The 25189-nt window shown below is 48.7% G+C and overlaps 2 protein-coding genes across 8 annotated transcripts in view; both read left to right on the forward strand.

Moving 5' to 3' along the window:
* Positions 1–3044, forward strand: part of TRPV1 (transient receptor potential cation channel subfamily V member 1) — a 38178-nt gene extending 35134 nt beyond the window's left edge. For both annotated transcript variants that reach the window (XM_084749850.1, XM_084749851.1), the window contains one exon: positions 1408–3044. In XM_084749850.1, coding sequence (XP_084605976.1) covers positions 1408–1580 — 173 coding nt within the window. In that variant the 3' untranslated portion in view covers positions 1581–3044. The remainder of the gene's footprint in view (positions 1–1407) is intronic.
* A 5908-nt stretch (positions 3045–8952) lies between these two features.
* TRPV3 (transient receptor potential cation channel subfamily V member 3) overlaps positions 8953–25189 on the forward strand; it is a 36025-nt gene continuing 19788 nt past the window's right edge. For 3 of the 6 annotated variants that reach the window (XM_084748277.1, XM_084748278.1, XM_084748282.1), the window contains exons 1-6: positions 8953–9088; positions 11019–11158; positions 20968–21072; positions 21189–21275; positions 22022–22179; positions 22857–23033. In XM_084748277.1, the coding sequence (XP_084604403.1) occupies positions 9047–9088; positions 11019–11158; positions 20968–21072; positions 21189–21275; positions 22022–22179; positions 22857–23033 (709 nt within the window). In that variant the 5' untranslated portion in view covers positions 8953–9046. Of the gene's footprint in view, positions 9089–10942; positions 11159–20967; positions 21073–21188; positions 21276–22021; positions 22180–22856; positions 23034–25189 lie in introns of all 6 variants that reach the window. The other 3 variants (XM_084748279.1, XM_084748280.1, XM_084748281.1) reach the window with 3 other exon arrangements.

Below are 25189 nucleotides of genomic sequence, written 5' to 3' on the forward strand. Positions count from 1 at the left end.
GACCTTGATTTTGGCTGTTGTGTCTCACTTTAGAGCTTCCTAGTGTGGAGCTGCATTGCAGAAACCTCTCTACCTGCCTATCTGAGCAGAGAGGCAGAGGAGCCTGAAGCAGATGTATGATAAACTCATGACGTTACAGGTTTTCTAGGTCCTGAGAGAGGAAGAAAACTCAAGATCTTACTAGGGTGGATGAGGCTCCTTGAGCTGTCAAAGGAAAAGGGAACTTCAAGGTTGAAGTTATTTTTTTTCCAAGACAGGGATTTACTATGTAGCCTTGGCTGTTCTGGAACTCACTATGTAGACCAGGCTGGCCTCGAACTCACAGAGATTCATCTGTCTTAGCCTCCTGAGTGTTGGGATTAAAGGTGTGTGCCCCTAACTAAGCCTGGCTAAGATCTTTTTTTTTTTTTTTTTTGGTTTTGGTTTCTTTGAGACAGTTTCTCTGTTGTAGCCTTGGCTGACCTGGAATTGCTCTCTAGGCCAGGCTGGCCTTGAACTCATAGAGATGCACCTGCCTCTGCCGCCCTGAGTGTTAGGATTATAGGCTGGCACCACTGTGCCTATCTCTGGCTGAGATTTTTAAAAAATATATTTTGAAATGAAAATGTAATAATGCTATTTTCCTCCTCCCAACTCCTACTCATGTCCCCTCCCTCCAACACCTCCTATGACCTCTTCTTTGTGTGTGTGTGTGTATATATATATATACACACATATATATACATACACACACATATACATATACACACACACACACATATATATATATACACACACACGCACACATACACACACACACACACACACACACACACACATATATATATATACACACACACGCACACAAACACACACACACACATATACATACACAAATGTAACCTGTGGAGTCTGCTTATGATTTTAAGGCTAACCCTTTGTACTAGATAACCAATTAGGGGGCTAATCCCTGGGGGAGGTTAATTCTCCCTCTCTCAGTAGTTGTTGGTCATCTGAGTTCTTTGTCTAGCAACGAGAGTCTGAGATTTCCCCTTCAGCATTAGCATGTCTAGCGACACTGTCACCATTTAGGTCTTATTTAGGCAGCCATTTCTAGGGGACAGTCTCATCATAGCAGATGTCCTGGCCCTCTTAACAATCTCTGCTTCCTTTTCCAAAATGTTCCCTGAGCCTTAGGTGCAGGGGTTGTGTGCTGTGTTCACTGGGGCTGGGCTCTCCAGGACCATTCGATCTGTGCGTGGCATCCCGTTGTGATTTTCTGTCGTGGTCTCTGTTTGCTGTAAAGAGAAGCTTCTTTGATTGAAGGGTGCCTGGGTTCCCTTTCACCTGGAGCTGCGAGGCCTATCGGTGAACTCCAGTCTATTTTGCTGCATCCAAGAGACTAATGATGTGCTGCTGCCTTTTCAGTTTCAGGGAGAAACTGGAAGAACTTTGCCCTGGTTCCCCTTCTGAGGGATGCAAGCACTCGAGACAGGCATAGCACCCAGCCTGAGGAAATGCACCTGAAGCATTTCACAGGATCCCTTAAGCCAGAGGACGCTGAGCTCTTCAAGGATTCCATGGCCCCAGCAGAGAAGTGAGGGACACCATGCAGGGGTCAGTGCTGGGCCTTTGGATGGCCCGTTGCCCCTGTGGTGGATGTTGCCTGTGTGCTCTCTGTGCCTGCCCAGGCACATTCCTGGGACTTCACTGGGCGTGCCATGGGAAGGTTGGAGGGGCATGAGAAGAGAGATCTGTGGACTGTCTTCAAACATTTGGCTTTCAACTCTTTACAGACCTTATAAAACAGAGTGGATGGCAGATCTCTACGTGGACACATGTTAGGCCCTGCTTTTATTTGATTTTTGGGTGGCTGGGACTACGAGCAAATGGAGTCCAGGGAAACAAACCTTTAACTGCTTGCTCTGATATAAAATGCCCAAATCTTTCTCCTCTACACTCTACTGACTATCTTACTTGCTCTGAGAGGTTTTGGAAGAGTTTGTCATTTGACAAACCCAGAGAAGGTGGAGGACACCAGTCCCAACCTCAAGTCCAGCAGAATCAAGGTTGCTCTAGAAGTAGCTCTCTCCTTCCTCACCAAATATTAGCTTCATTGCTATTTAAGTAAAAATACAGAAACACACTCAATGGACATGGTAGAACAATTTCAGTGACCTTTCATGTATTATAATCACAACCCTGCTCCACCCTCTGCAGTGCTAAATTTACCTGCCACTGTTAGTCTTGTATGTAATTCATAAAATAAACTGTGTATCTGTTTGTAAATATACTTTATAACAAGTATGATAGTACTTGGTGATAGTAATTGGGTTGATGTTGCTAAGCAGTTCTTTGTTCTCTGTTCAGTCTCTCTCTCTCTCTCTCTCTCTCTCTCTCTCTCTCTCTCTCTCTCTCTCTGTGTGTGTGTGTGTGTGTGTGTGTATGTGTGTTAAAACATTCCCATCAAAAGCAACTTGGGGAGGAAAGGGTTTATTTAATCTCACAGGTTACATCCATCATCAGGGGACCCAAGGCAGAGACTCAAGGCAGGAGCTTGAAGCTGAAGCCACAGAGGAATGCTGCTTAGTTGACTGACATTTGTCAGCTATGTTGTGCAGGGAATAGCTGTGACAAATAAAGTATTTATCAGACCAGAGCAGACACAAAGATTTATTAAAGAAAGTAAAGTGTGAGGAGAGAGAGAGAGAGAGAGAGAGAGAGAGAGAGAGAGAGAGAGAGAGAGAGAGAGACGCAGTGGGAAATTATTACTATTATTATTTTAAGACATGGTCTCACTATGTAGCCTTGGCTGTCCTGGAACTTACTATGTAGACCGGGCTGGCCTCAGACTCACAGAGATCCACCTGCCTTCTGAGCACTGGGATTAAAGGCGTGTCTCACTATGCCTGGCTAACTGTGAGCAAATTCTAAGAGAAAAAAAAAATCACCCTCTTGAAGGAATGGAAGTTTGTTTTTGTTTTTAACTGTTAGAAGTTGCCTGACCTTATCTTGTGTGCTGTTTGTGTGTGGCCCATATTTGGACAGGTTAAGTGAACTTCTCATTATCTCATTAAAAATACATTTTATATCATCAGTTGTCTTTCTTCCTTTTTTCTACTCTAAATCGTTTATTTGCCACAGCATATGTGTGTAGGTCAAATGACAGCTTGTGGGAATCAATTTTCTCCTGCCTATGGGTGCTAGGGATCGAACTCAGGTCTTCAGACTTGGAGGCAAGAAGACTTTACCTGCTGAGCCATCTTGAAAGCTCAGTGGTGTTTCTTGAGACTGACTGCTCATGGATCACTAGGAAGTTAGCCTTTACATGTCTGTATAAGGCATGACAACATGCTGGGGCCAGACTCCAAGTAGTCAGTGTCTGATAGTTGAGTTGTGGGAGGCTCCCAAAACAGTGCCAATAGTTGGAGACCAAGTGTTTAAACTTAGGAGCCCATTGGGGTCATCTACATGTAAAGCTCAGTGGAAGAGCCCAAGGTTGGCCCTGGAGGTGCCCATGGGTGAAGTGAGGTGTGCACAGCCCACAGGGAAGGTGAGCGAGGAGGAAGAATACAAACACACCATCAGGACGTGGGAGTGCTTATGAAAGGGCTTGCTACGCATTATCCTTTACGCTTCCTAATAGCTCACAAGGAAGCTGTTATTAGCGCTACTTCATAAGTGAGAAAATCAAGGCTCCAATAGTAACTTACACAGCCAGCAAAGAGTGTGACCCGGGTTTGACCCCGGGCAGCCTGACTTCAAACCCACCTTTACTGCTGAGTCAGGCTTGGGGCATGCAGGTCAGTCCTGTCTGAAGGGAGCTGGGCCGGCTTCTCGCCACCTGCTGTGGGCCCTGCACTTCTTGCTTTACTCGTAGCTTGGCTCAGGAAACCTAGTGTGATTGTTCAATAACTACAGATTTCTTTTTCATTTGTTTCTGTGTGTGATGTGCATGTATATGGGCTTGTGTGTGGAGTGTATGTATATGTGTTTGCATTTATGGGGGCGCGCGCGCGTGTGTGTGTGTGTGTGTGTGTGTGTGTGTGTGTGTGTGTGTGTAGATCTGAGGCTGATATTGGTAATCTCCCTAGATTGCTCTCCACCTTATTCATCGAGGCAAAGCCTCAGAAGCGGAACCAGGACTAGCCAATGCAGTTTTTCATGCTGGGTGAGCTGCCACAGCAGCGCCATATTTCCATGGGTTCTGGGGTTTCGAACTCTGGACTTCACAACAAGTTTGTTTTTTTTTTAAACATCTCAGCCACCTCTCCAGCCTCAGAGTTCTATAAATTGGACCCACTTTTGAGTTTACCCAGAGCTCGAGTAGATTGTGTAGGTGTCCCTTTGCAAAAGGAAGGGTCGAAATTTGTTAAAAGGGACAGCATTGGATGCATAAAATGTCAGTCCACCCACGAAGCAGTTAGGATCGTTTTTCAAGCATATCTACTCCGGATGGCGAAGCTGCACGGACTCTACGTCAGCGACCTGATCAGAGTTTACTAAGCCTCAGGAGCTTCTTCTTTACCTCTCTGAGGCAGTTTGCATCTCAGGCATTTTCAAGTCTCTGAATGTAGACTTTCCCTTTCCCGTGCTTTAGTGCCTCCTAACACTAACCTTGCCAATTTCAGTAATTTTACCGCACACATTAAGAGGTCCTCCACAGGGTTAGAGAAGAGAGCACTCAGCAGTTCCCACAGACTAAGCTGAAGAAGATTCTGCTCTTGAAGACGTGCCTGCTGGTGCCTTTGATACGGAAGGTCTCCCAGCAACAGCACAAACATTCGAGATCAGCTTGGTCCATCCCGTCCGCAGCTTGAGCCTTGGCTTTGTATTCGTTGCCACATCCTTGAGGCAGTAATTTATGGGAGGAAGCGTCAGTCTGGTACGTGGACAGACAAGCTCTCATATGAGGGAGACCTGGGGGAGACAAGGCTTGGTGGTAGGTGAGTGAGTCCTACAGTTCTTCTTGCAAGGCATTGCCTGTTGTAACCAGAACAGTCAGCGTTTCTGCAAGCTGTTCAAGCTACGTCACATATTCCGATGTGTGGGGTACTCCTCACAACCATCCCTGTGGGATTCTGTATAGTCACAGGAGTGACTTGATGGATAAAACACAGAGGCATCTGCAGACAGCTTAGATATTAGGCACAGGAGCCACAGTCATTTGGGGCTTAGCCATTGCCAGCTCTGGGTTCTGCTACAGGATTTTATCCTGATAAGTAGGTGGAACTCTTTGGGGCTCTGTTTGTCCAGGGACCCCTCTTTCCTTGGAGTCGGAGGGGTCTTGCTCTGGGCCCCTGGAGGTAGGACATTCCAGGGCTGGTACAGAGGCTGCAGATCCCCAAGATGAATATCAAAAATTAACTGAGGGAAGATTTTGCTTTCAGACCATAAGGAAAATGGAATGGGTTTATCATGGGCTGGTCATCCACATTTGGATGACATTGATGATGAAATGGAACAGACATTGGAGAAGCTTATGCCAAGTTTTGTTTGGAATTAGAGTACAAGCAAAGACAGTAAAATTAAATTTGAATATGTAGAAACAGTTTAGGTGCGGTGATTTCACAGAACACAGGAAAGCAAAAAAAAAAAAAAAGTGTAAGATTTGTGCTAAATTAGGGATGTTGAATTATGTTACTAATGAAAGCAATTTTAACTTTTGTTACCACTACCTATCAAAACAAAGTTTATTCCCTTTAACTTAACATCTGCATGTGTGTACGTGTGGTTTATTAAATGCAGTTCATTCTACTGTTTTGGCTGTCATAAGATTTTGAAATAAATGAAATGCTGAAAGTAAAACAAACGGGCAAAACTTTGGTGTGAAACTTTTTTTTAAATGTCATGTCTGCGTCTTTCTTTTCTTTTTAAAATTAGAATACTATGTTTATCAATGCAACTTGAACCCAGCGGCTTCCAGTTTCCTCCTTCTTTCTTCCCATTCCTGGCCCCACCCTTTCCTGCTGGTCCTGAGGATGGAACCTAGAGCCTCATACATTTTAGCCAAGCACTATGCCACTGAGCAAGCTCAGGCCTAAATTAATGAATTACTTTTGGAGCAGCTTTAGGTTCGCAGGAAAACTGAACAGAATACAGATTTCTCATGGATTGAGTTCTCTATCCCCTCCCCCAACAGCCTCCTCTGCCATTTGACGTCCTGCCTCAACATCCCCAATGAGGCAGCTTCTCAGCTCTTCGCCCTGAATGCAGAAGGAACCAATCCTGACCTCCTTTGTTCAGGCCTGAGGTGGGAGAAGGAATTCTGCCTCACTTCCTGGCAGGGGAAGAACCTGCCCCTCTTCCCCAGCCCCTCCCCCACAGAGATTCCTATTTGTCCTCCCTGGAGAGATGGAATCCTTGGGTTGGCCGCCTGGACTGGTGTCTGCGGGTCTTAGAAGGTGCGGAGAGTTGCACGGGTTTGCTCATAGCCTCCTGTGAGCCCTCCGTGGGCGTTAGGCGTCAGGCAGAGGATGGCTTTTGCAGATAGACTGCTGACTAGGCCTGCTGCTGCTCTGACCTTAGCGCGGTGAGGCACACATGGGTATCTTGGTGGACACCTAGAGGTTGCCTGGTGTTTGGGCCTCTGTAAGACAGGGCAGGGCAGGGATAACCAGAATCTTCCTTTTCTCTCTCTCTCCCTGCATCCAAGCCCAGGCTCTGGCCCTGTCTCCTCTTCCGCGCACACACACACATATCCACATCCAAAAGGCTTCTTCCTGGGATTGGCATACACTCTTTTCCTCATGGAAGGAGAGTTCAGGTTCCTAAAGAAAAGCATGCACGGCACAGCTCATGGCTACTTCTGGAACTGGGAACCTGGTACTGGAGGAAGTTGAATAAACCCTCTGGGTCATCCACAGAACCAGGCAAGCAAGGCTGGGCTTGCTAGAAAGGAGGAGGTGGGGCTTTGAGCTAGCTGCACAGGCCTGCGGCTGTGCTGTGTGGACCCCACGTACAGGATAGGCACCTCACGCTGGCAACCTTAATGCTGTACAGGAAGTCAGAAGCCTTTAGCGTGTGCCACTGGCTCAGCCCAGCTGGGTCAGTCCCCTGTGAGATGACAGTGGCGACAGTGTCGCTGGCTGGCCAGGGGCCTGCCGGACCCTGGGTGACTAAAGGGTCAGAGTTGACCCAGCATCCTGGGGTCACTCAGTGGACTGCATCTTGGGCCCATGTCTGGTTACTTTGCTGAGTTTACACCTTGCCTTAGGCATGTCACCACACCTTGAGACAGGCCTGGGTCGCAGGTGTCTGCCCGTCTCCCCTTCTAACTCCAGTCCAAATGCTCCCTCTGATTTGAACCCATGTTGCTTCCCCGTTGGATGACTCCCTCTTGCCTCTCAGTTGGCCCTTGTCATCTGTGATGGGATCATCCCTGCTGGAGCTGGTCTTCTGGGTAGCCCATAAGTTTCCTGAGGGTAGGGGCAGCACTCTTAAGTTCTGAATCCTTCGCTGGCGTTTTGCTGGGGCCTCCTATGTAGGGGGTCTCACAATGGCTGGATTCAATGACACCGAGTTGGGACCAGCCCTTGGTGCTACACTGGGTGTCCCGTGAAGTCATACCCTTAGAACAGAGGGGGCGTCCCCTGACCCCTGTTGTTACAGAACATGCCATTGGCTGAGAGATAAAGGACCTTTTAAGCTAGTCTCCAGCTGGTTGCTGAAGTGTGACAGCAAGGAAAGTTTCAGCACAGAGCCAGGAACAGCCTCATGGCCAGGATTCTGAGACATCAGAAGCAAAGATGGCCCAAGGCTTAGTCAGGCCTGGGCAGGTGCGGAAGAGAGAGGCTGCTTTTAATGGAAGGCAGGGCTTTGATGGTGGCTGTGCTGGCAACAGCAGTGGGGAGTTGTAAGCAGTAACAGCAGGTCGCTCCATCGCAGCCACACCAGAAACCTGCTCTGCCCTGTCCTGGCCACAGGCCTTTCTTTCTCTTGGCCTAGAAGTTGACCGTGCCTCAGTCCACCTTCCCCAGGCGTAGCAGGTTGTAGTGATCAGGGATCCAGGATCCCAACTCCCTGGGAAAAGTCGGGAAAGTCCCTGCCGCATCAGCCAATTGCGCTGTCACACAGCAGGGACTTCCATTCAGACCCTGTCATGCCTTGCCTACGCATCTTCCCTGTAGAAGGAGGTGTGCAGTTCCTGAGTCAAGTTCTGCTCCACCCCTTTCCCAGAAGCCATTTGGGCAAGCAGGGAGGGCACAGAGGTTTTGGTAACATTCTGGCCTTGGAGAACAGTGGCACAGACACTGGGAGAATAAATTGGTGTGGCAATAAAATGATCCGTTGTCACAGGTTGTGAATTCTATGCACTCTAGGCCTTTGATTTTTTTTTTTTTTTTTTTTTTTTTAGCCTTTTCCACTTGTTCCCTCATTTATGCTCAACCTCCCAAGCTGAGTTATGTGTGGTTGACAGGTGAGGAAACCTAGGCTTGGGAGAATAGCTTGCCTAAGATCACAGAGGCAGGAAGTGGTGAGGTTGTTGCCCATGAAGGTCCATGATGTGTAACAGCTGTTGGGAAACACTGGACTTCCTCTGTCTCTGAGGGATTTGACCCCAGGAACTACTTTTGAAAGATGGATGTCAAGTCTCACAGCTGGCCACCCTGAAGTCCACCAGCATAGCCCTTGGTTGTAGCCTTTGATCACTCATGAAGCCTCTTTCCCGCCACCATCTTTGCCTCTGCATGGCATCCTCCTCGATCAGCAAGCTCTCTCTCTCTCTCTGTAATGGGTCTCATTTCCCAGAGGGGAAACTGAGGCCTCTGAGGATCAAATATAAGAGGGAAGGGCTGGAGCCAGACCTACGGCTTTGTGCACAGCAAGGGCTTTTCCTGCCTTTTCTCCTATAGGGTGAGGCTGATCTGTGGGTGTGGGGGTGACTCAGGTAGGGCACGTGGGTGGTGGGTGTGGCCTGCCTGGCGCCGCCGAGGGCAGGTGGCCCAGCCAGTTTTGCCTCTGATGCTTCATTCCAGCTGTCAGCTATCTCTGTGCCTATGATGAGAGCCTCTCGCCACCTCAGCCACCTTCCTGACGGTGGGCTTTGGGCCCCAGACATGCGGTGATGTCAAAGCAAGGGCTGCCACCACCATCTGGAACCTGCCAGGTAACTCCTTGTCCCTCAGGGAAGCTAATGCCCCCCAGAGCATGGGTCTGGGATCCTCTGGGCTGTGTGTGACCATTGGCCCCGGGAGGATGCAAGGAGAGCTGGGGTTCTAGTATGGGGGAAAATGGCTGTGGCAGCTTTTGGCCACAGGCAAAGGAGAGTTTCAGGCTCTGACAGGCCCAGGGAGATTTCTCTGATGTTTGGGAGTCCCAGGAAGAGAGAAACTCTAGGGCTCGTGTCTCTCTCAGCTAACTCAGGGACATGAAGCTCCATGCCAGGAGTGTGATGGGTGTCCAAGACGGGATGAGCTATCCCAGCACTAACGAGGGAGGGACAGAGCCCCCGCACTCACAGGTACTGAGGTAGCAGCTATGGAGGACTCCCTGTGGCTCCTGCCAGGTGTGTGCCTCTAGGACGGGCCATCTCAATCAGTGTCAGGGCCCTGGCAGGTGAGACACTGTACTTCCTGGGTGAGGGAGCTGGGTCCCCGGTCAGGGAGAGAGTCCAGCAGGTGAGGATGCAAGGCTTGTAGGGTGACTCAGGAGCTAATTATAGCTGCTGGAGCCTGAGTCCAGATTATCCTGACCCCCACTTGCCCCAGCTGTCCAGAACAGCCTATAGTCAGGGGTACGGGCTAATTGGGGACCACTTAGCTATTTCTCAGGACGGAAGTCAGAGGATAGGGGAGGGTGAGGCACACCTCTGTCTTCTTCCTCTTTAGGCCCATTTGTCCACTGATTGCTTTGGGTAGAGGCAAACATTAAAGGGCACCCATCTGGTTCTGGCTGTGATGGAGGTAGGCAGGGGCTGGGCGTCCCTTCTGTGTCTAAGTAAGTTATCTGAGGTGGCTTAGATGGAGGTTGGTCCCCTAACTTTAGAGCTGCCTTTTCTTGTGCACACTACCTTTCCATGTCTATCCTGTCCTGCATGGCTGGCAGCCTCTTGCTTTTCCCCATGCTCTCCACAGCAGCTTCTTCCTGGCCCCCAGGTCCCTGGTGTCTCCCCACCCCCCAGCCCCATGGTTTGATCTCCTTCAGGCTTTGTTGCCTGTGGAACCTGGAACTTTTTCCCGCTCCCCGCTTCCCTGGCATCAATCTCAGCTTCCAAGTTATGTATGTCTGAGAGCTTCACAGTGTGGCTCAGCCTGCTGCCAAGCCCTTCTCTGCCAGGGGTCCCCGTGAACTCATGTAGAGTCTGCAGCTCCGCCCTCTCCTTGACCCTCACTGAGCTGTCCTGAGCCTGGTGCAGGCTGTGCCCCAAGCCTAGACAGCATGGCTGCTACATTCTGTTCTTTAGCCCTCCCTCTGAAGTCCATTTCCTAGTCAGCTCACCCCATACCGACCATTGGTAAGGCATGTTTGGACTGAAAGGTTGCCCTCCTGTATTCTGTGTCTGCATCTTCTAGGCAAGAGGGAGTCTGACAGGGTACCAGTCATGGTCTGGCTGTGCTTAGCTTGTGGGGAAAATGAATGAGCTGTAGAGACTGCATGCAGGTTCCGAGGAATTCAAAACACCCAGCTGTGTTGTTATTCAGAGCATCATCTAGAGAAAAGGAGGTGACATTGATGGTCTATTAAGGTCAAATGTTCTGTGACCTTGACAAACAGACCCGAATGCTAAGTCTTATGGGGGACACTGAGAAGGCAGAGTTAACTCTCAGAAGTCTGTCTAGACAATGCTCGGGCTGGAGATGGTGATGGGAGGTTAGAGGCAGAGTGGTCCTTTCCTGGATGCTGTGCTGGCCTCTCCTGGGCCTTCAGAACCAGGGAGTATGGGAACTGCAGGAACAGTTTGCCTGTTCCCTAGAAGGCCTGACAGCCTGCAAAGATAGGCAGTGAGCTCCCTGTCGGACAGGTCCGAGCAGGAGGTGGGTGATATCCCATGGGAGTTTGAGGCCTCCAGCAGTTACCTCCTGCCCCCTCAAACTCAGCATATGCCTTGGGCTCCAGCAATGAATGCCCACTCCAAGGAGATGGTGCCCCTCATGGGCAGAAGAACTGCGGCACCCAGTGGGAACCCTGTTGTGCTGACAGAGAAGAGGGCAGCAGACCTCACCCCCACCAAGAAGAGGTAAGACCGATGGCTTGGGCCTGAGCGGTGTACAGGGTGGGACAGACATGGAGCACCCACTCCAGGCCTACACGGCTTCACGCACTCGACTCTGATTGCCATTTGGGGTGGCCTGATGACAGGCTGGGCACAGGTGGGGAGGCAGCACTGCATGTTCTGCTGTCTTTGCTGAGGTCTTCATGACTGGCACAGGAATGGGGTCTCTTTAGAGGGGATGGGGGCACCGAAGCAAGAACGTTCAGGAAGACATTTGCAGGGGTTAGGGTCATTGAAGCCATTCTTAAGAACAAGAGTAAAAAGGTGGGTGTCATTCTAGGCAGTCTAGATCCTCAGATAGGCATGCTTTTCACACACACACACACACACACACACACACACACACACACACACACACACACGCACACACACATGTACGTACACAGGCATACACACGCACACACAGACACACACAGACACACAGGCACACACACAGATGCAGAGACACACACATAAACACACGGCTTTCAATCTACTGTGGAATCAAGTATCTATAATGAGTTGTTTTGGGGAAACCCGGGAAGGCAGAAGATACTGTGGCATGGATTCAATATTGTGTAAAGTGTAACCTACTGGAAACTTACAGAAAAAGCATGTTTTGGGAGGCAGCAAAACAGGAGGGTCGTGGTACCCCAGGGAAGGAGGTAGATGTTTCTGGGCTGGATAAAGGTAGCTATAGCTAACCAGAATACACCTGACTTTTCTCACGGCTACTGTCAATAAACAAGCTGGGCACATAATTCTCTTGGCTTAGTTATTTTCTTTTGCGATAGGGTCTTCCTCAGTTTCTCAAGCTTATCTGGTACTTGATACATCGCCAAAGTTTTGCCTTTAGAATCCTCCACCTTCTGAGTGCTGGGATTACAGGTGTGCAGTGCCACCTTCGGCTTCAGCTGTTGTAATGACTGTGACTCTTGTAGGGTTTCAGAGGCATGGCACGGTCACCTGGTAGGGAAAATGGAGACTATTATTGAGATGGGCTACAGTTGTGTCGAGCTGGATGACATCAACTTACAAGACATAGTTAATTGACATCACGTTGACTAAGTGGTTAGCAAAGTTAAGGTGGTCAGTGCTCACTGTGAGTTGACTTTGATAGTATGGGGCTCCTGGGAGCTGGGCAGGGCCAGAATGGTTCTGTCTCACTTCTAAGTTGAGTGGAGGATGCTTTCTAGATGTCCATAGCTGCTTTTTCATTCTTTAGTTGATTGGGTCCCTCTCAGCTGGGACAAGCTGAACCAAGAGGCTAGTTCAGTTGTGCTCTCCCTGGACCAAGGTAGTCCACAGTCTAGATGGCTCATTTCCCCTGCCTCCTCTGCCTGCGCCCCAGCCCTGATGCTCCTCAGATAACTGGAGCAGTCACAGGGTGACTTCCTGAAGGAAGGAGGGCAGAAGGAGATAGGAACTTTGGAAATGCTGCTCTGTATGACCCATGGGGACAGTGTATGAGGTGGAGACTGTGGATAGGGAGAGCATGAGGAAGATGTTGGGAAACAAGTGAGAAGTGGTGAGGCCTGAGCCTGGGTGGTCACGCGTGGAGGAAGGGAAGGACAGGAGTGGAGTTAGTCATCGGATTGTCTGGAGACAAGAATAGAGAAGGAAGATCCAGACGATTCACCCTCAGAAGGATGGTGGGTGACCTCAGTCAAGGACTCACATCAAAGGAAGGAGCAAGGCAGGAGCGGTGAGCCAAGTTCAGGTGTGAAGTGCCAAGTAAGAGGTGCCCAGAGGACACCTAGGCAGAGTTTCCACCTTGTAGTTCAAGTAGAAGTGAGACAGGTAGCATGGGAGTGGGGGCAGCCTAGAACCTCATGGGCCCATCCGGAAAGTATCAAAAGCACCATTGACCTAAGCCAATGTGGCCCATTTTTCCTTCTTTTCACTCCAGGGAAAGATTCAGGAATAGGGAAAGGATTGTGGATAGGCTTTCAAGAAAACCCTGGGTTCTTTCACATCAGTCCCAGATGAACTCCCCTCAACTCCATGTCTGTTCATGAACTTAGTTTTGGGCACAGAGTCACTGGCCAAATGACTGCTTGTCCCAACCAACAGTACAAGGTGTGACTTTGTCTCCTGAAGTGGTGGTTCCAAAGACTTTCTGAGGGTTTTTATGTGAATGTTTGCGCTTATACTCAGAGCTGAGTATAAGTCTTGGGTCTAAAGAGAAGAAAAAATAAAGAATAAGCTATATGTTAAAGACTAGGTTGAACTCAGGGACATCTCTCTTTTCCTTTATCTTTCTTTTGTAAGTAAGGAGATAGGAGCTGAAAAGAAAGGACGATATAGAAATATAGAGGGAGGATAGAACAAAAGATATATTATTGAGTCTACTCCTCATCTCAAGGCCTTAATTGTTACTCACAAATAAGGTTATTTTTAATTCATTGGTATTGAACTTTTTATATTGATGCAAATCATGGTCATGTCAAATACTAGTCTAATTTTATCACAAGAATATATATTCTAGGTCTAATAGATAGATAGGATTCTATAGACATATAAGGTAAAATAGTTAAGTAAGGTCTTCAAAAGCCTCAGAGACCTACAGAATATGGAATTTCAAGATTTAAAAAAATTATTTTTAAAAGTCTTTGGCAACAAGACAAGTTAACTCCTGTCAACACCCAGCCTGTCTCAAAGAAAATGATGAGCATCAAAGAACTTCCTTATAGATAGAGTTGGCTCCAAATGTGGCAAACAAACCACTGGGCAAAATGTCCTTGTTTCTGCCACAGACAGAATTCTGCCTAAATATAGGCAAGCTTAGGTGCAGGCAGAGTTGATGGCCAAACTCTGCCAACACAAGGTGAGCAAGTCCTCAATAGTTCCTGCCTTGCAAATATGTCTGTCAGACACATTGGGCTAGAAGACCAAAGATGCTGCTGCAATGTTATAGAGAGTGTTGGGTGACTGTTCAGGCAGTAAACTGCCTCAGTCATTTTTTTTTTTCATTTTGAAAGCTGTTAACCTATACTTCCAGTTCACTCAGGTGTTTAAGTTTTATTCCTTCTAAAGTCTCTGATGGGGATGAAGACCAGATAGTTTAGTCTTACAATTAGGCTTAGTTGGTTAGAGGTTAAGATGTTTTAAAATCAAGTTAGATGTTTAAAGTTAATAGAAATGAAATATGATAGATATTAATCTCCATTCAGAAATTTAAACCCAACAAGATTAGAAAGATGTTTACTTCAAGTTTGCCAAATACAAATAGCCAAATCACTATGAATGTAACATTTATATAACTCCTGATTATCTCATGTTTCCTCCTGCTGTATGTAGTTTATTTTATTCATGTGTAACAATATAAATGTATACCCTAATTTAAAAAATCTAGCAAAGAAAGAAAGAAAGAAAGATAGAGGGCAACGCCAGTAACCAGGGGGCTATGAACTAATGGGAAAATTAGAGGTGTCATGAGGACTACAAGTCCACAGAGAGGTGAGATCTTTGGACCTGGGAGCTGTCCTGAGCCATCACGTCATTCCTTGAGTACTTGCCACGTTGACCTCCTTACTGGACCCTAGGCAAGGTGGCAGTCAGGGTCAGAGAGCTGGCCTTGGGGAGTTCAGACACTTGGACATTTCTTGGGTCAAAGCAGATGGCTAGACAAGCTCCTATCTAGCCTTAGGCTGTCTCCTGGTCTTGGAGTTTTCAAAGTGACAGAAATGGTGGAGAAATGATATACAGCTGTCTGTGCTGCACCTGAGTTAACCACACCCAGGTTGCACCCTTTGACCTAGACCAAAGGAATAAACAATGAGCATTTGCAGCAGGCAGGAGCAGGACGTCATGTGGTCCAGGCCTTACCGTGTGCTTATGATGGTGGGTGGGATGTGGTTGTGTAGTGTCAAGTAGGGCAGGCATGGGTCAGGACCTGCCTTATGAGTTAGGCCCTTGCTTAATCATTTGATCTTCCCCAGCCTGGCTGTCATCACTCCTCTCTCTGCATCTTGTTCTCTGGCCTCCAGATGTTTCCTTTTCCGGCAAAGACTTTTTTTTTTCTAGTCCAGGAAGCATTTCTCATTCTTCTCTCTGTTTCAGAACTCTTCCAGAACCATGACATTTTTCAAGATCCAGACTGTATCCCAGTTAGCACAGCACAGAAAGCCTCCTATTCCTGCCCTCAGTTATTAGAGTCTTCACTGTTCCTGTGTCCCTATGACCCAGCCTTTCCCTAAAGAGACTGATGTGGTCACTGGGATAAATGTGTCAGCCCTGGTTGACATCTCTGAGGATGGAGTCTCTGGAAGGGGCAATTGTCCCCTTCCTATCCCCTCAGTTACACATACTGGGCAACTGATTAGTTTTGAGTTAGTGCGTGAGCCAATGAGGGATCAGGCAAGCAATGAGGAGAGTGTGTGAGCCAATGAGGAAGCTGCCCAGAGGCTCTGCACCAGCCAGGTCATTGCATCATGAGGTGACTCTCCCCTTCCTTGGGGCTCTCTGCTTTGGGCCTGGGTGTGAATAGTTACATGATGTGGCTTGTACACGAACAGCTACACAACTGTTAAATATTTCAGAAGGCGTAGTTCAGTGCTATGGATGCTCTCTGGTCGGCAATTCAGTCTCTATGGGCCCCTGTGGTCATCTATTCTTTCACACATCTATTTAGTGGGGTCTTCAGAGTACTAGGACCACTCTTAGGGAATCAAGATCCCTTGGAGGAGCCCAAGAAAAGATGGGATCTGGTGGAGAAGTGACAAGAAGACCCCACTTCAGCTTTGAGTATGAATGAGACTGAGAAGGGGTGGGGGAAAGGTGAAAGCTGGGAGCACGGCCAATCACAGGGGGGATTCAGCCTCCACCACTGGTAGTTTAAGGTTGTGTTAATCCGTTTGAACATTGGTCTTATCCATAGACCTTTCCACCCTATCTATCTACTTGATTGCTTATTACCTATCCATCTATTTATCCACCATCCACCCATCTACCCATCAATCTACTCATTCTTTTATTATTCTGTCATCTACCCACTGTTCATCTATTAGCTCTTCTTTCCTTCTGTCTGACCAGCCATTATTCCTTCCACTTGAATACTTCTCATTAATTACTTATCATTTAAAAATTTAACATTTTAATTAATTAACTAATTAATTAATTAAACATGCCGGCTGCAGTATCTCCTCCCTTGTCTCTTCCCAGTCCTTCCCCCCCACCCCTCCCTGGCCCCCCCCATCCACTCTTTCTTCCATTCTCTTTAGAAAAGGCGGGGTTTCCCATGGTAATCAAGAAGCCTTGGCATATCAAGTTGCAATAAGACAAGGTGCATCTTCTCCTATTGAGGCTGGATGAGGCAGCCCAGTAGGGGAAAAGGGTCCCAAAGGCAGGCAACAGAGTCAGAGACAGCCCCTCTCCCACTGTTAGGAGTCCTGTATGAAGACCAAGCTACACAACTGTTACTTATGTGCAGAGAGCCCAGGTCAGTCCTACACATGCTCTCTGGTCTGCAGTGCAGTCTCCATGGGCCCCTGTGGGCACCCATCCTTTCATACATCTATTCAGTGAGGTCTTCTGAGTACTAGGACCACTGTTAGGGAATCAAGATTGGTTCTGGAAAATCAAGGATAACGTCATTATAGTGCCCACCATTGGGAGACTTTACATCTTAATGATAATGTATTGTCCTGAGCAAAGGGTGAACTGGCCAAAGTGCTATGCAGTGGTTTCACCTTGGAGCTAGTTTTGACCAGCCCCACTGGAACAGCAGATCTGGGAAAGAAGGAAGTCTGCCTGCATCATAGCTACAAAGCCAGTGCCTGGCACATTGTAGGTGCTTGATAAATATATGTTAAGTGAAGCAGCCTCAAGGGCAGGGTGACCTCAAGGGAGGACCAGACCAAACTTTTGTGGAGAAAACCCATCAGTGTGGGTTTGGAGTTCTGTGTGGAGGCAATTCTCAACCAGGATGGCTTGAGGCTGAGTATCCAGGAAATGTGCTTGGAGCCTCTGAGTCAGGCTGTCCTAGTGGAGTGGGGGCAGCTCTGGAGCAGCAGTTCAGGGAAGGGTCATCTGACTGATTAACCTCCAATGTCCATGTTAGCTGGGCAGGCCATAAATGGATGGTATTGGAGTTGCCTTGGCTAGGAATCATCTGGACCAGCTAGTATCCTATCAGCTGAGGATTCCAGGTCCAAAGATGTGGAGAGTGCCAAGCTGGAGGCAGATGCAGAGCTTTGAGTCCTGGCCAAAAGTTTTCTCCTCCCTTTGTTTTCTCTTTTGATATGTCTCATGACTTTTGAAGTGTTTGTTTTTAGGTGAGGCCAGACTCTCAGTCTCTCTCTCTCTCTCTCTCTCTCTCTCTCTCTCTCTCTCTCTCTCTCTCTCTCTCTCTCTCTCTCTTTCTCTCTCTCTGCCTCTCCCTCCCTCCCAGCACCCCCCCCTTTCTCTCTCTCTCCATAGTGTGAGTCACCAAGCCAGGCAGAAGTCTCCTTTTGATGGTCAGAAGCCAGGGAGTCGGGGCGGGGAAGGGAAGCCAATGTGTCTTCTGCCCCATTTATCCCTCATTCCTGGATTAACTAGGAGCTTTTAGGCTTGTCTGTGCCTGAAGTGAGGAGAGGGACTCCCCGGGCCACCGGGACTCTCCTGCCTGCCCAACTGGATAGCCTCCTTTTAGCTAACCCCCTGAAGTGGGTTTGGCTGGAAGCAGGCCCAGAGGACGAAGCTGAGAGCAGGGCAGTGTCCATCGCTGTGTCAGTTATTAGCCGGCACAGTGGGAAGCAGGTCCTATGGCCGACTCGCGTCTGCCCTTGGGGGAGGGTGCTTACTCATTCTTAGTCTCAGATGCCTTGGCTGTAGACTAGGGCCCTGGTCACAACAGCCTGCTGCTCTTCCCTCTCAACTTGAGATGGGTAGAGCTGCACTTTGGAACTTCCTCTGTTCTGGGCCCTGGGAATCACTGAGGCAGCAAAGGTGTTTAGGAACGCTGTATGCCTGCAGTCTGGAGGGCAGCATGCCGGATGGGTCACATGGTCAGCAGCAACTAATGCTGCGGCAGTGGCAGGGTTGGGGGTACTGTGACTAAGTTCCCCCTCAGCTGATCCTCACCTCAGTGTTACCAGAAGACTCATCTCCCAGTGTGTGACTGTGGTGTCTGAGGTCATGCATTTGTGGGTGTGGTTGCCTGTGGCTGGCATGTCTTGGACAGAGTGTGTGGCTTTTCTTGAGTTAGCATATGTCTCTCATTCGCATTCCCACATGTTTCTCCTTGAAGCCTGAGGAGAAAGCTGGCCATGGCTTTGTTGTTTTCCTCCACTTCCTGGCCATATTTTCTGGGCCCCCTCCCTCCTTTCTTTTTTGTTTTTAAAATTCACTTTATTTTTTGCTAGCATATATCAACTGCACAAAGTTAGGGGCTTCATTCATGAGGTGTACATATGTACATAATGTACTTTGATAATAGTTGCCTCTCATGCTACTTTTTCTCTATTTAAAAAGTAGTTTTTGAAAACCGGGCATGGTGGTGCATGCCTTTAATCTCAGCACTCAGGAGGCAGAGTCAGGAGGATCTCTGAGTTTGAGGCCAGCCTGGTCTACAACGTGAGTCCAGGATAGCCAGGGCTACACAGAGAGACCCTGTCTTGAAAAAACCAAGAAAAAAAAGGTAGTTTTTGAATATTTATTTATATGTGAATACATATTAATTATGTGTATGGATATTTGGCCTACATTTATGACTTTATACTATGTGTGTGCAGTGCCCACAGAAGCCAGAAGAGGGAGGGTACAGGATCCATTAGGACTGGAATTACAGATGGTTGTGAACCTCCATGTACTTTCTGGGAATCAAACCCGGGTTCTCTGTGAGAGCAGCCAGTGCTCTTGCCTGCTCAGCCATCTCTCCTTCATCCTACTTACATTTTGTTTTGTTTTGCTTTGTTGAGACAGGTTTCTTTTTTAATAGCCTTGGCTGTCTTGGAACTCACTCTGTAGACCAGGCTGGCTTTGAACTCACAGAGATCCACCTGCCTCTGCTTCCTGAGTGTTGGTATTAAACATGTGTACCACCATGCCCAACTTTCTTATTCTTATTCCTTCTCCTTTTATTCTTATCCATCTATATCCATAGCATTTCCATTTGTAGTTTTATGTCACTTTTCTATCTCCAGATGTTAGAGAAAACATGATATTTTTGTTTCCAAGTCTGGCTTATTTCACTTAGCAGGCTGATCTCCAGTTCCACATGCTTTTCTGAAAATGGCCCAGAATCTCATTCTTCATGGCTGAATAGAACACTATTTTATAAGATACCACATTTTATTTGTTCATCTGTGGGTGGGCAGCTTGGCTGACTCCATAACTTGGCTGTTGTGAATCGTGATGCAATAAACACAGACGTGCAGGTGTCCTTGTAGAGAGCTAGCACAGATTGTTTTTCCTATTGACCTACAGATTGTATAGCTGGATCATATGGGAGTTCTATTTTTAAAGTTTTGAGGTGCCTCCATAATGAGCCCCACAGAGGCTGTGCTACTTACACGCCCTACATCAGCGTGCGAGGTTTCCTCTCCTGCCCACCATTCTTGTCACCATTTGATGTTGCTTGATGTCTTCATGACGTCCCTTCTTACGTAATATAGGTTATATTTCATTTTACCTTTTCAGAGCTAGTCCTGCTTGTCGGGGGATGGTCTGATGTATTTTGATGCAATTACAGCTTGCTGTCTCTGTGACCCAACTTTTGCTTAATAAGAAGCCGTCCCACGTGGGCAGAGCAAAGGAGATAGGTGGGGCTAGGAGAGAGGAGTCCTGGAAAAAAGAAGGATGACCACGAGGAGAAGGAGAGAGACCCGAAGTGAAGAGAGGGGGCCGCCATGGGTTAGCTGGAGGAGAAGCACATGGCCGGCGTGGATGGAGAATCCAGCCCAGATAAAGAAAATTAATAACTATTCAGGATTATGGGTGGGAGGTAGCTTGATAGAAGTTATTGGAAGCTGATGGCACGGGATTGAGGCAGGGATCCCATACCTGCCCCACTATGCGAGGTAGTTTAGAGGATTGATATATCTGCCCTGCCCCAAGTTAACCAAGGCTATTTTAAAATATAATAAGGGTCTGTGTCTTGATTGATTGCTAGCTGGGCCTACAGATAATACAGATAATACATGTAATTTAAAAACAATACCTGCTATGAAGCACAGGCTGTCCTCAAATCTGTGATCTTCCTGACTCAGCCTCCTGAGTGATGAGATTGGGGGACTAAGTCACCATGCTTGGTCTGGGTTTTCTTCTTGGAGAGGAATATTCAGCCTGGGCCTCTGGCCCCTTGAGTCCTCCCTGCCCTAGACTAGCTTTCTCTGCCCATTTCCTGTTGTGGCAAAGGAACTAGTGGGCAGAACACAGCAGCTAAGGTGACTCTGGCCCTTTTTTAAAAAGTTGCTGGGAGGCCTATGTAGAACTGAGCCCAGAGGCCCCTCTAAAAGGCTCTGCCTTCAGGCCCAGGCTCTAGGATCGGCTGGACGGCGAAGGGGAAGCCAGCTCCTCTTGCCATGTTCCCATCTTCAAAACACCACAGACCTGGGGACAGCTGCAGATCCTCAGGCGCCGGGCCATCAGCAGTGAGCACCTGGGGCTCATCCACATGGTGCTTCTAGAGAAAAAAGCCATGTAGATTCAGCTTAGAACTAGGGTCTATGCCTTCTTACAGTGCTTGGCTAGGACACGTGGCACACAGGCTCAGGGCTCAGGGTGAGTGGGTCCTCTGTGGCAAGGCTGCAGGACACACAGGCAGTCAGGCCCTGTCCCAGTTCTAATGGCCTTGATTGGGTGTCCCTCAGTGCACACTTCTTCCTGGAGATAGAAGGATTTGAGCCCAACTCCACAGTCACCAAGACATCTCCTCCCATCTTCTCCAAGCCGATGGATTCCAACATCCGGCAGTGGTGAGTACTAGCTGCTGGCCTGGACACGTGGCTGGGCCTGGTTGTGGTATAGCAGCACCATCCATTTCTAAATCTGTCCTGCTCTTTGCCTTCACTTTCTTCTCCTTCATCTCCAGCCTCTCTGGCAACTGTGATGACATGGATTCCCCTCAGTCTCCTCAGGATGATGTGACAGAGACTCCATCAAACCCCAACAGTCCAAGGTAAGTGTGGCTCTTCCCCTTATCCCAGCATTCTCAGCAAGAGGAGATGGCACAGGGAAGAGAAAGAAGCCATCATCCCTGGGGAGTTGGGACAAACATCTGGAGGCCTGGGCCATAGTGGTGGCACTTGACCTTCTGTGGAGTGGAGTGACGTATCAGTCTACGATCTGTCGTTATAAAACATTCAAACAATGCACATAAAACATTCAAACAACGCACAAAAGAATAAGGACTTAAGCACAAGTTGCACAATTACATAAATTTAAGATCTAGTCACACAGACATCAGTATGCATTTTTGCAAGAAAACATACAAGCGACAGAAGGCACATCTGCATGATTGTAACGGTCTGTTTGGAGTGTTGGGGGCAGGGCGGGATAGATGGAAAAGTTCAGATAGGGAGACGAGAGGGAGCTTTCTCTTCCTTTAGTTCCATATTTCAAAGTAACGGCTACAACAGGCATAGATTCTTCTTGATCATCCCTGTGTGTGTGTGTGTGTGTGTGAGTGTGTGCGCGCGCGCGCGTGTGTGTGCGCGCAGGAGTGTTTTGATCACTGTGACTGCATGTGTATTGGAAGGGGAGCCTGGTCAGGCAACACAGAGCACAAACACCGGCATCCTTAAAGACACCAGCGGCGTAAGAATTGGAGCAGCGGCCTGGAGGCCGGCAGCGTTGGTGGTGGCGGACAAGGGTGGGAGCTGGGGGTGAACGTGGGGGTGAATTCACAGTGCCTTCTGGTCTTAGCGCAAACCTGGCCAAGGAAGAACAGAGGCAGAAGAAGAAGCGGCTGAAGAAGCGCATCTTTGCGGCTGTGTCCGAAGGCTGCGTGAGGGAGCTGCGGGAACTGCTGCAGGAGCTGCAGGACCTCTGCAGACGCCGCCGCCGTGGCCTGGATGTGCCTGGTTAGTAGCCAGCCGTGGCACAGGGTGCGGGCCTCTGGGTCCTGGTTGGGTTGGCCTGGCCCCTGCTCCATCTCCTGTGAGGCACTTTGGATATTGGGAGAGCACCCTTGAGCTTTACTTAGAGGGCCCTGGGGAGTCATGGGTGGGTTTAGGCAGGCAGAGGGCTGGGCTGACTACTGCGTGGAGTGTTGGGATCGTGAAGCAGGCCTGGGGCAGGAGGAAGAGCTCTGGAGAGTTCCTCAGGCATCGACAGGAATTGAGGGATTTGGGGGTTCATAGCTGTCTGGGGATTAGGAAAGGAGCAGGTTGGTGGGGAGGTGACGAGCTATAGTTTTTAGGCCACAGGGAAGAATTGACTGGGGATATAGGCACCAACATGGGAAGTGGGAAACCTGCAGCAGGTGACATCGTCTCCCCTCTGGAGAGAAGGTGCAGAGCTCAAAGAGCAGGGGGCATTGGATGAAGCCTTTGTAGGTGGTTGCTAGAGAGCTGTGAGTGACAAACCAGGAAGGGAGCTGGAGGAGGGGCTGAGGAGAAGAAGAAAGTATATCTGGTGTTATGGGGTTGGGGGCCCAAGTTCAGGCTTTTGAGGTGTGAGGCTGTACCCTGTTCTGTCTGGGAGGCCCAGGGCAGCCAGGCCTTCCTGCCCCTGCCTTTATCGTTGGTTCTGTCTGCAGACTTCCTCATGCACAAGCTGACAGCCTCAGACACTGGGAAGACCTGCCTGATGAAGGCTTTGCTCAACATCAACCCCAACACCAAAGAGATCGTCCGGATTCTGCTTACCTTCGCTGAGGAGAATGACATCCTGGACAGGTTCATCAACGCTGAGTACACAGAAGAGGCCTATGAAGGTACCCGGAGACAGAGGCAACCTGAGGGCAAGGGGGAGAGGTTAGGATTTCCCAAGGTGGGTGTGGCTGCAGAGCTATGCCCTTCTTGCCACACAGAGACACTTTGGCCATGGGGAAGCCAAATATGCAATAGGGACCCTCTCACCCTTCCTCTTCCTGTAAATAATGCTGAGCACGCGTGAGCAAGTCAGGAACCGTCGATGCTCTAAAAGGCGACTTTAGACAGAGTATGCTAGGAGCAGAAGTAAAGATGATGCGATGTGACAGCGAGAGGCTGGGGTAAGCAACTGTAGAGCGGTGGTGGCCTTGATCAAAAGCTTATCTCATGGGAAGGATCCCAACCAAGTTTAGGAGCCTCAAGATGGGAGTGAGCTTGGTGGATTTGACACTAGGAAGACTGTGTGGCTTGGGGATGTAACTTGGCTGAAGGGAGGTTCCCTAGCATGTGTTAGAGTTCCCAGAACCACAAAACAAACAAACAAACAAACAAACAAACAAACAAGCAAGCAAGCAAATGAAAAGCCTGGAGGAGAGGCTAGAGAACCAGGGAAGGTCAGCAAAGGAAGCCATCAGCGTCGCAGTCATCAATATTTTAAACTGTCCCATTTCAGTCTAGTTTTGTGGACTGAGGGGATAAAATTGAGTGCCTTGTTTCCCTGCCCAGGAAACCCACTGTGAGCAGTTAACAGGCTAAGCCCCGAGAGTCTCTGGAGTCAGTAAACAACTTGCTGCAGTTAGCAGAAGTGATCAGCTCATGATCAGCCATCTTGCTGACATTGCCAGGAGGTATAAACACCTCAGCTTTTCCAGGTGGGGGTTTAGATGTGGTCTCAAACCCTCCTTATGGGGAAAGTAATCTTGATTTATTGTTTGAACTCTACAGAATTAAAAAAAAACCAATTTATTCAGATTACACCCTGATTGTTATCCCCTCGTATCTTCCTGGTCCTCTCTCCCTCTTTCACCCTATCCCCCTCCCCTAGGCCTGTGGCAGAAGGGGACCTCCTCCCCCACCATATAATCACAGGTCTCATCTGGATAGCCTGCATCCCCTTCCTCTGAGTGCCACCAGGCCTCCCCATCAAGGGGAAGTGGTCAAATAGGGGGCACCAGAGTCCATGCCAGAGGCAGTCCCTGCCTTCCACACAGCTGTGAAGAGTGCACTGTCCATTGGATAGATCCAAACCGGGGGTGGGGGTGGGGGTGGTGTCCTAGGTTTTCTGCATGTATTGTCCTTGGCTGGTACAGTAGTTTGTGCAGCCCCACCCTCCCCCGCCCCCTGGGTCCAGATCCGCCAGCCTTGATGGTCTTCTTGTAGAGTTCCTGGACTCTCTGGATCCTTCTATTTCTCCATTCTCAAAGGGAAAGTCATGGCACTATGGGGGAGGGGCCGGGGCCCCAGGGAGGGATTGCTGTGACTGACTGACTGACTGCTGAACTGCAGGACAAGCTCCCTGGGGAATCAGTGCAAATAGAGAAAGGGAGCTGTATCTTGTGGTCAGCTTGTCACCTGAGAGCTGACACCAGTTCCTCAGAGGTTCAGACGGGTGCCAGGCTGACTCTTCTCCCTTTCTAATCTCTTTCTGTGCTTTCCTTTTCTCTTTGTTTATAGCTCAGGGTCTTATGGTCTCCCCACTGCTGGTACAAGAGCCCTTTAATTTTGGGGTGGTGGTACTGGGAAGTGCTCTTACCGCGAAGCTACATCCCCAGCTCTTTTTAAAACTTTGAGCAAGGATCTCACTAACTTGTTCAAGTTGGTCTTGAACTCACTTCACAGGCAGACAGCCTTGAACTTGTGATCTTTCCGTTCCTGCCTCCTGAGTAGCTGGGATTCCTGGCCTGGGCCACTAGGCCTGCCTACTGGGGTCCTTTTGAGGGCAAGGATGGGATCTGTTCCTCATGGGCCTTAGGATTCCACACCGGACAGACTTAACACGTTTTTGATAGCGTTATCATACCAACCTTATTCATGCTCATAGTAAGGCTTTTCTGTCCTGGCCGCAAATCCTCCTCCTTAGCTTTCACTACCCTCTTTACCAAGACCTTGCTGTTGGGCTTGCAGCAGATTGTGGTCATCCCTGGCCTGCTTTATTCCATGGTGGGGTGTGGTTCATTCCTGCTTTTACAGAATGCAACTGGCGTCAACATTGTGTCCT

This window comes from Acomys minous, assembly GCF_964271855.1.
Source record: "Acomys minous genome assembly, chromosome: 12".
Lineage (NCBI taxonomy): Eukaryota > Metazoa > Chordata > Mammalia > Rodentia > Muridae > Acomys > Acomys minous.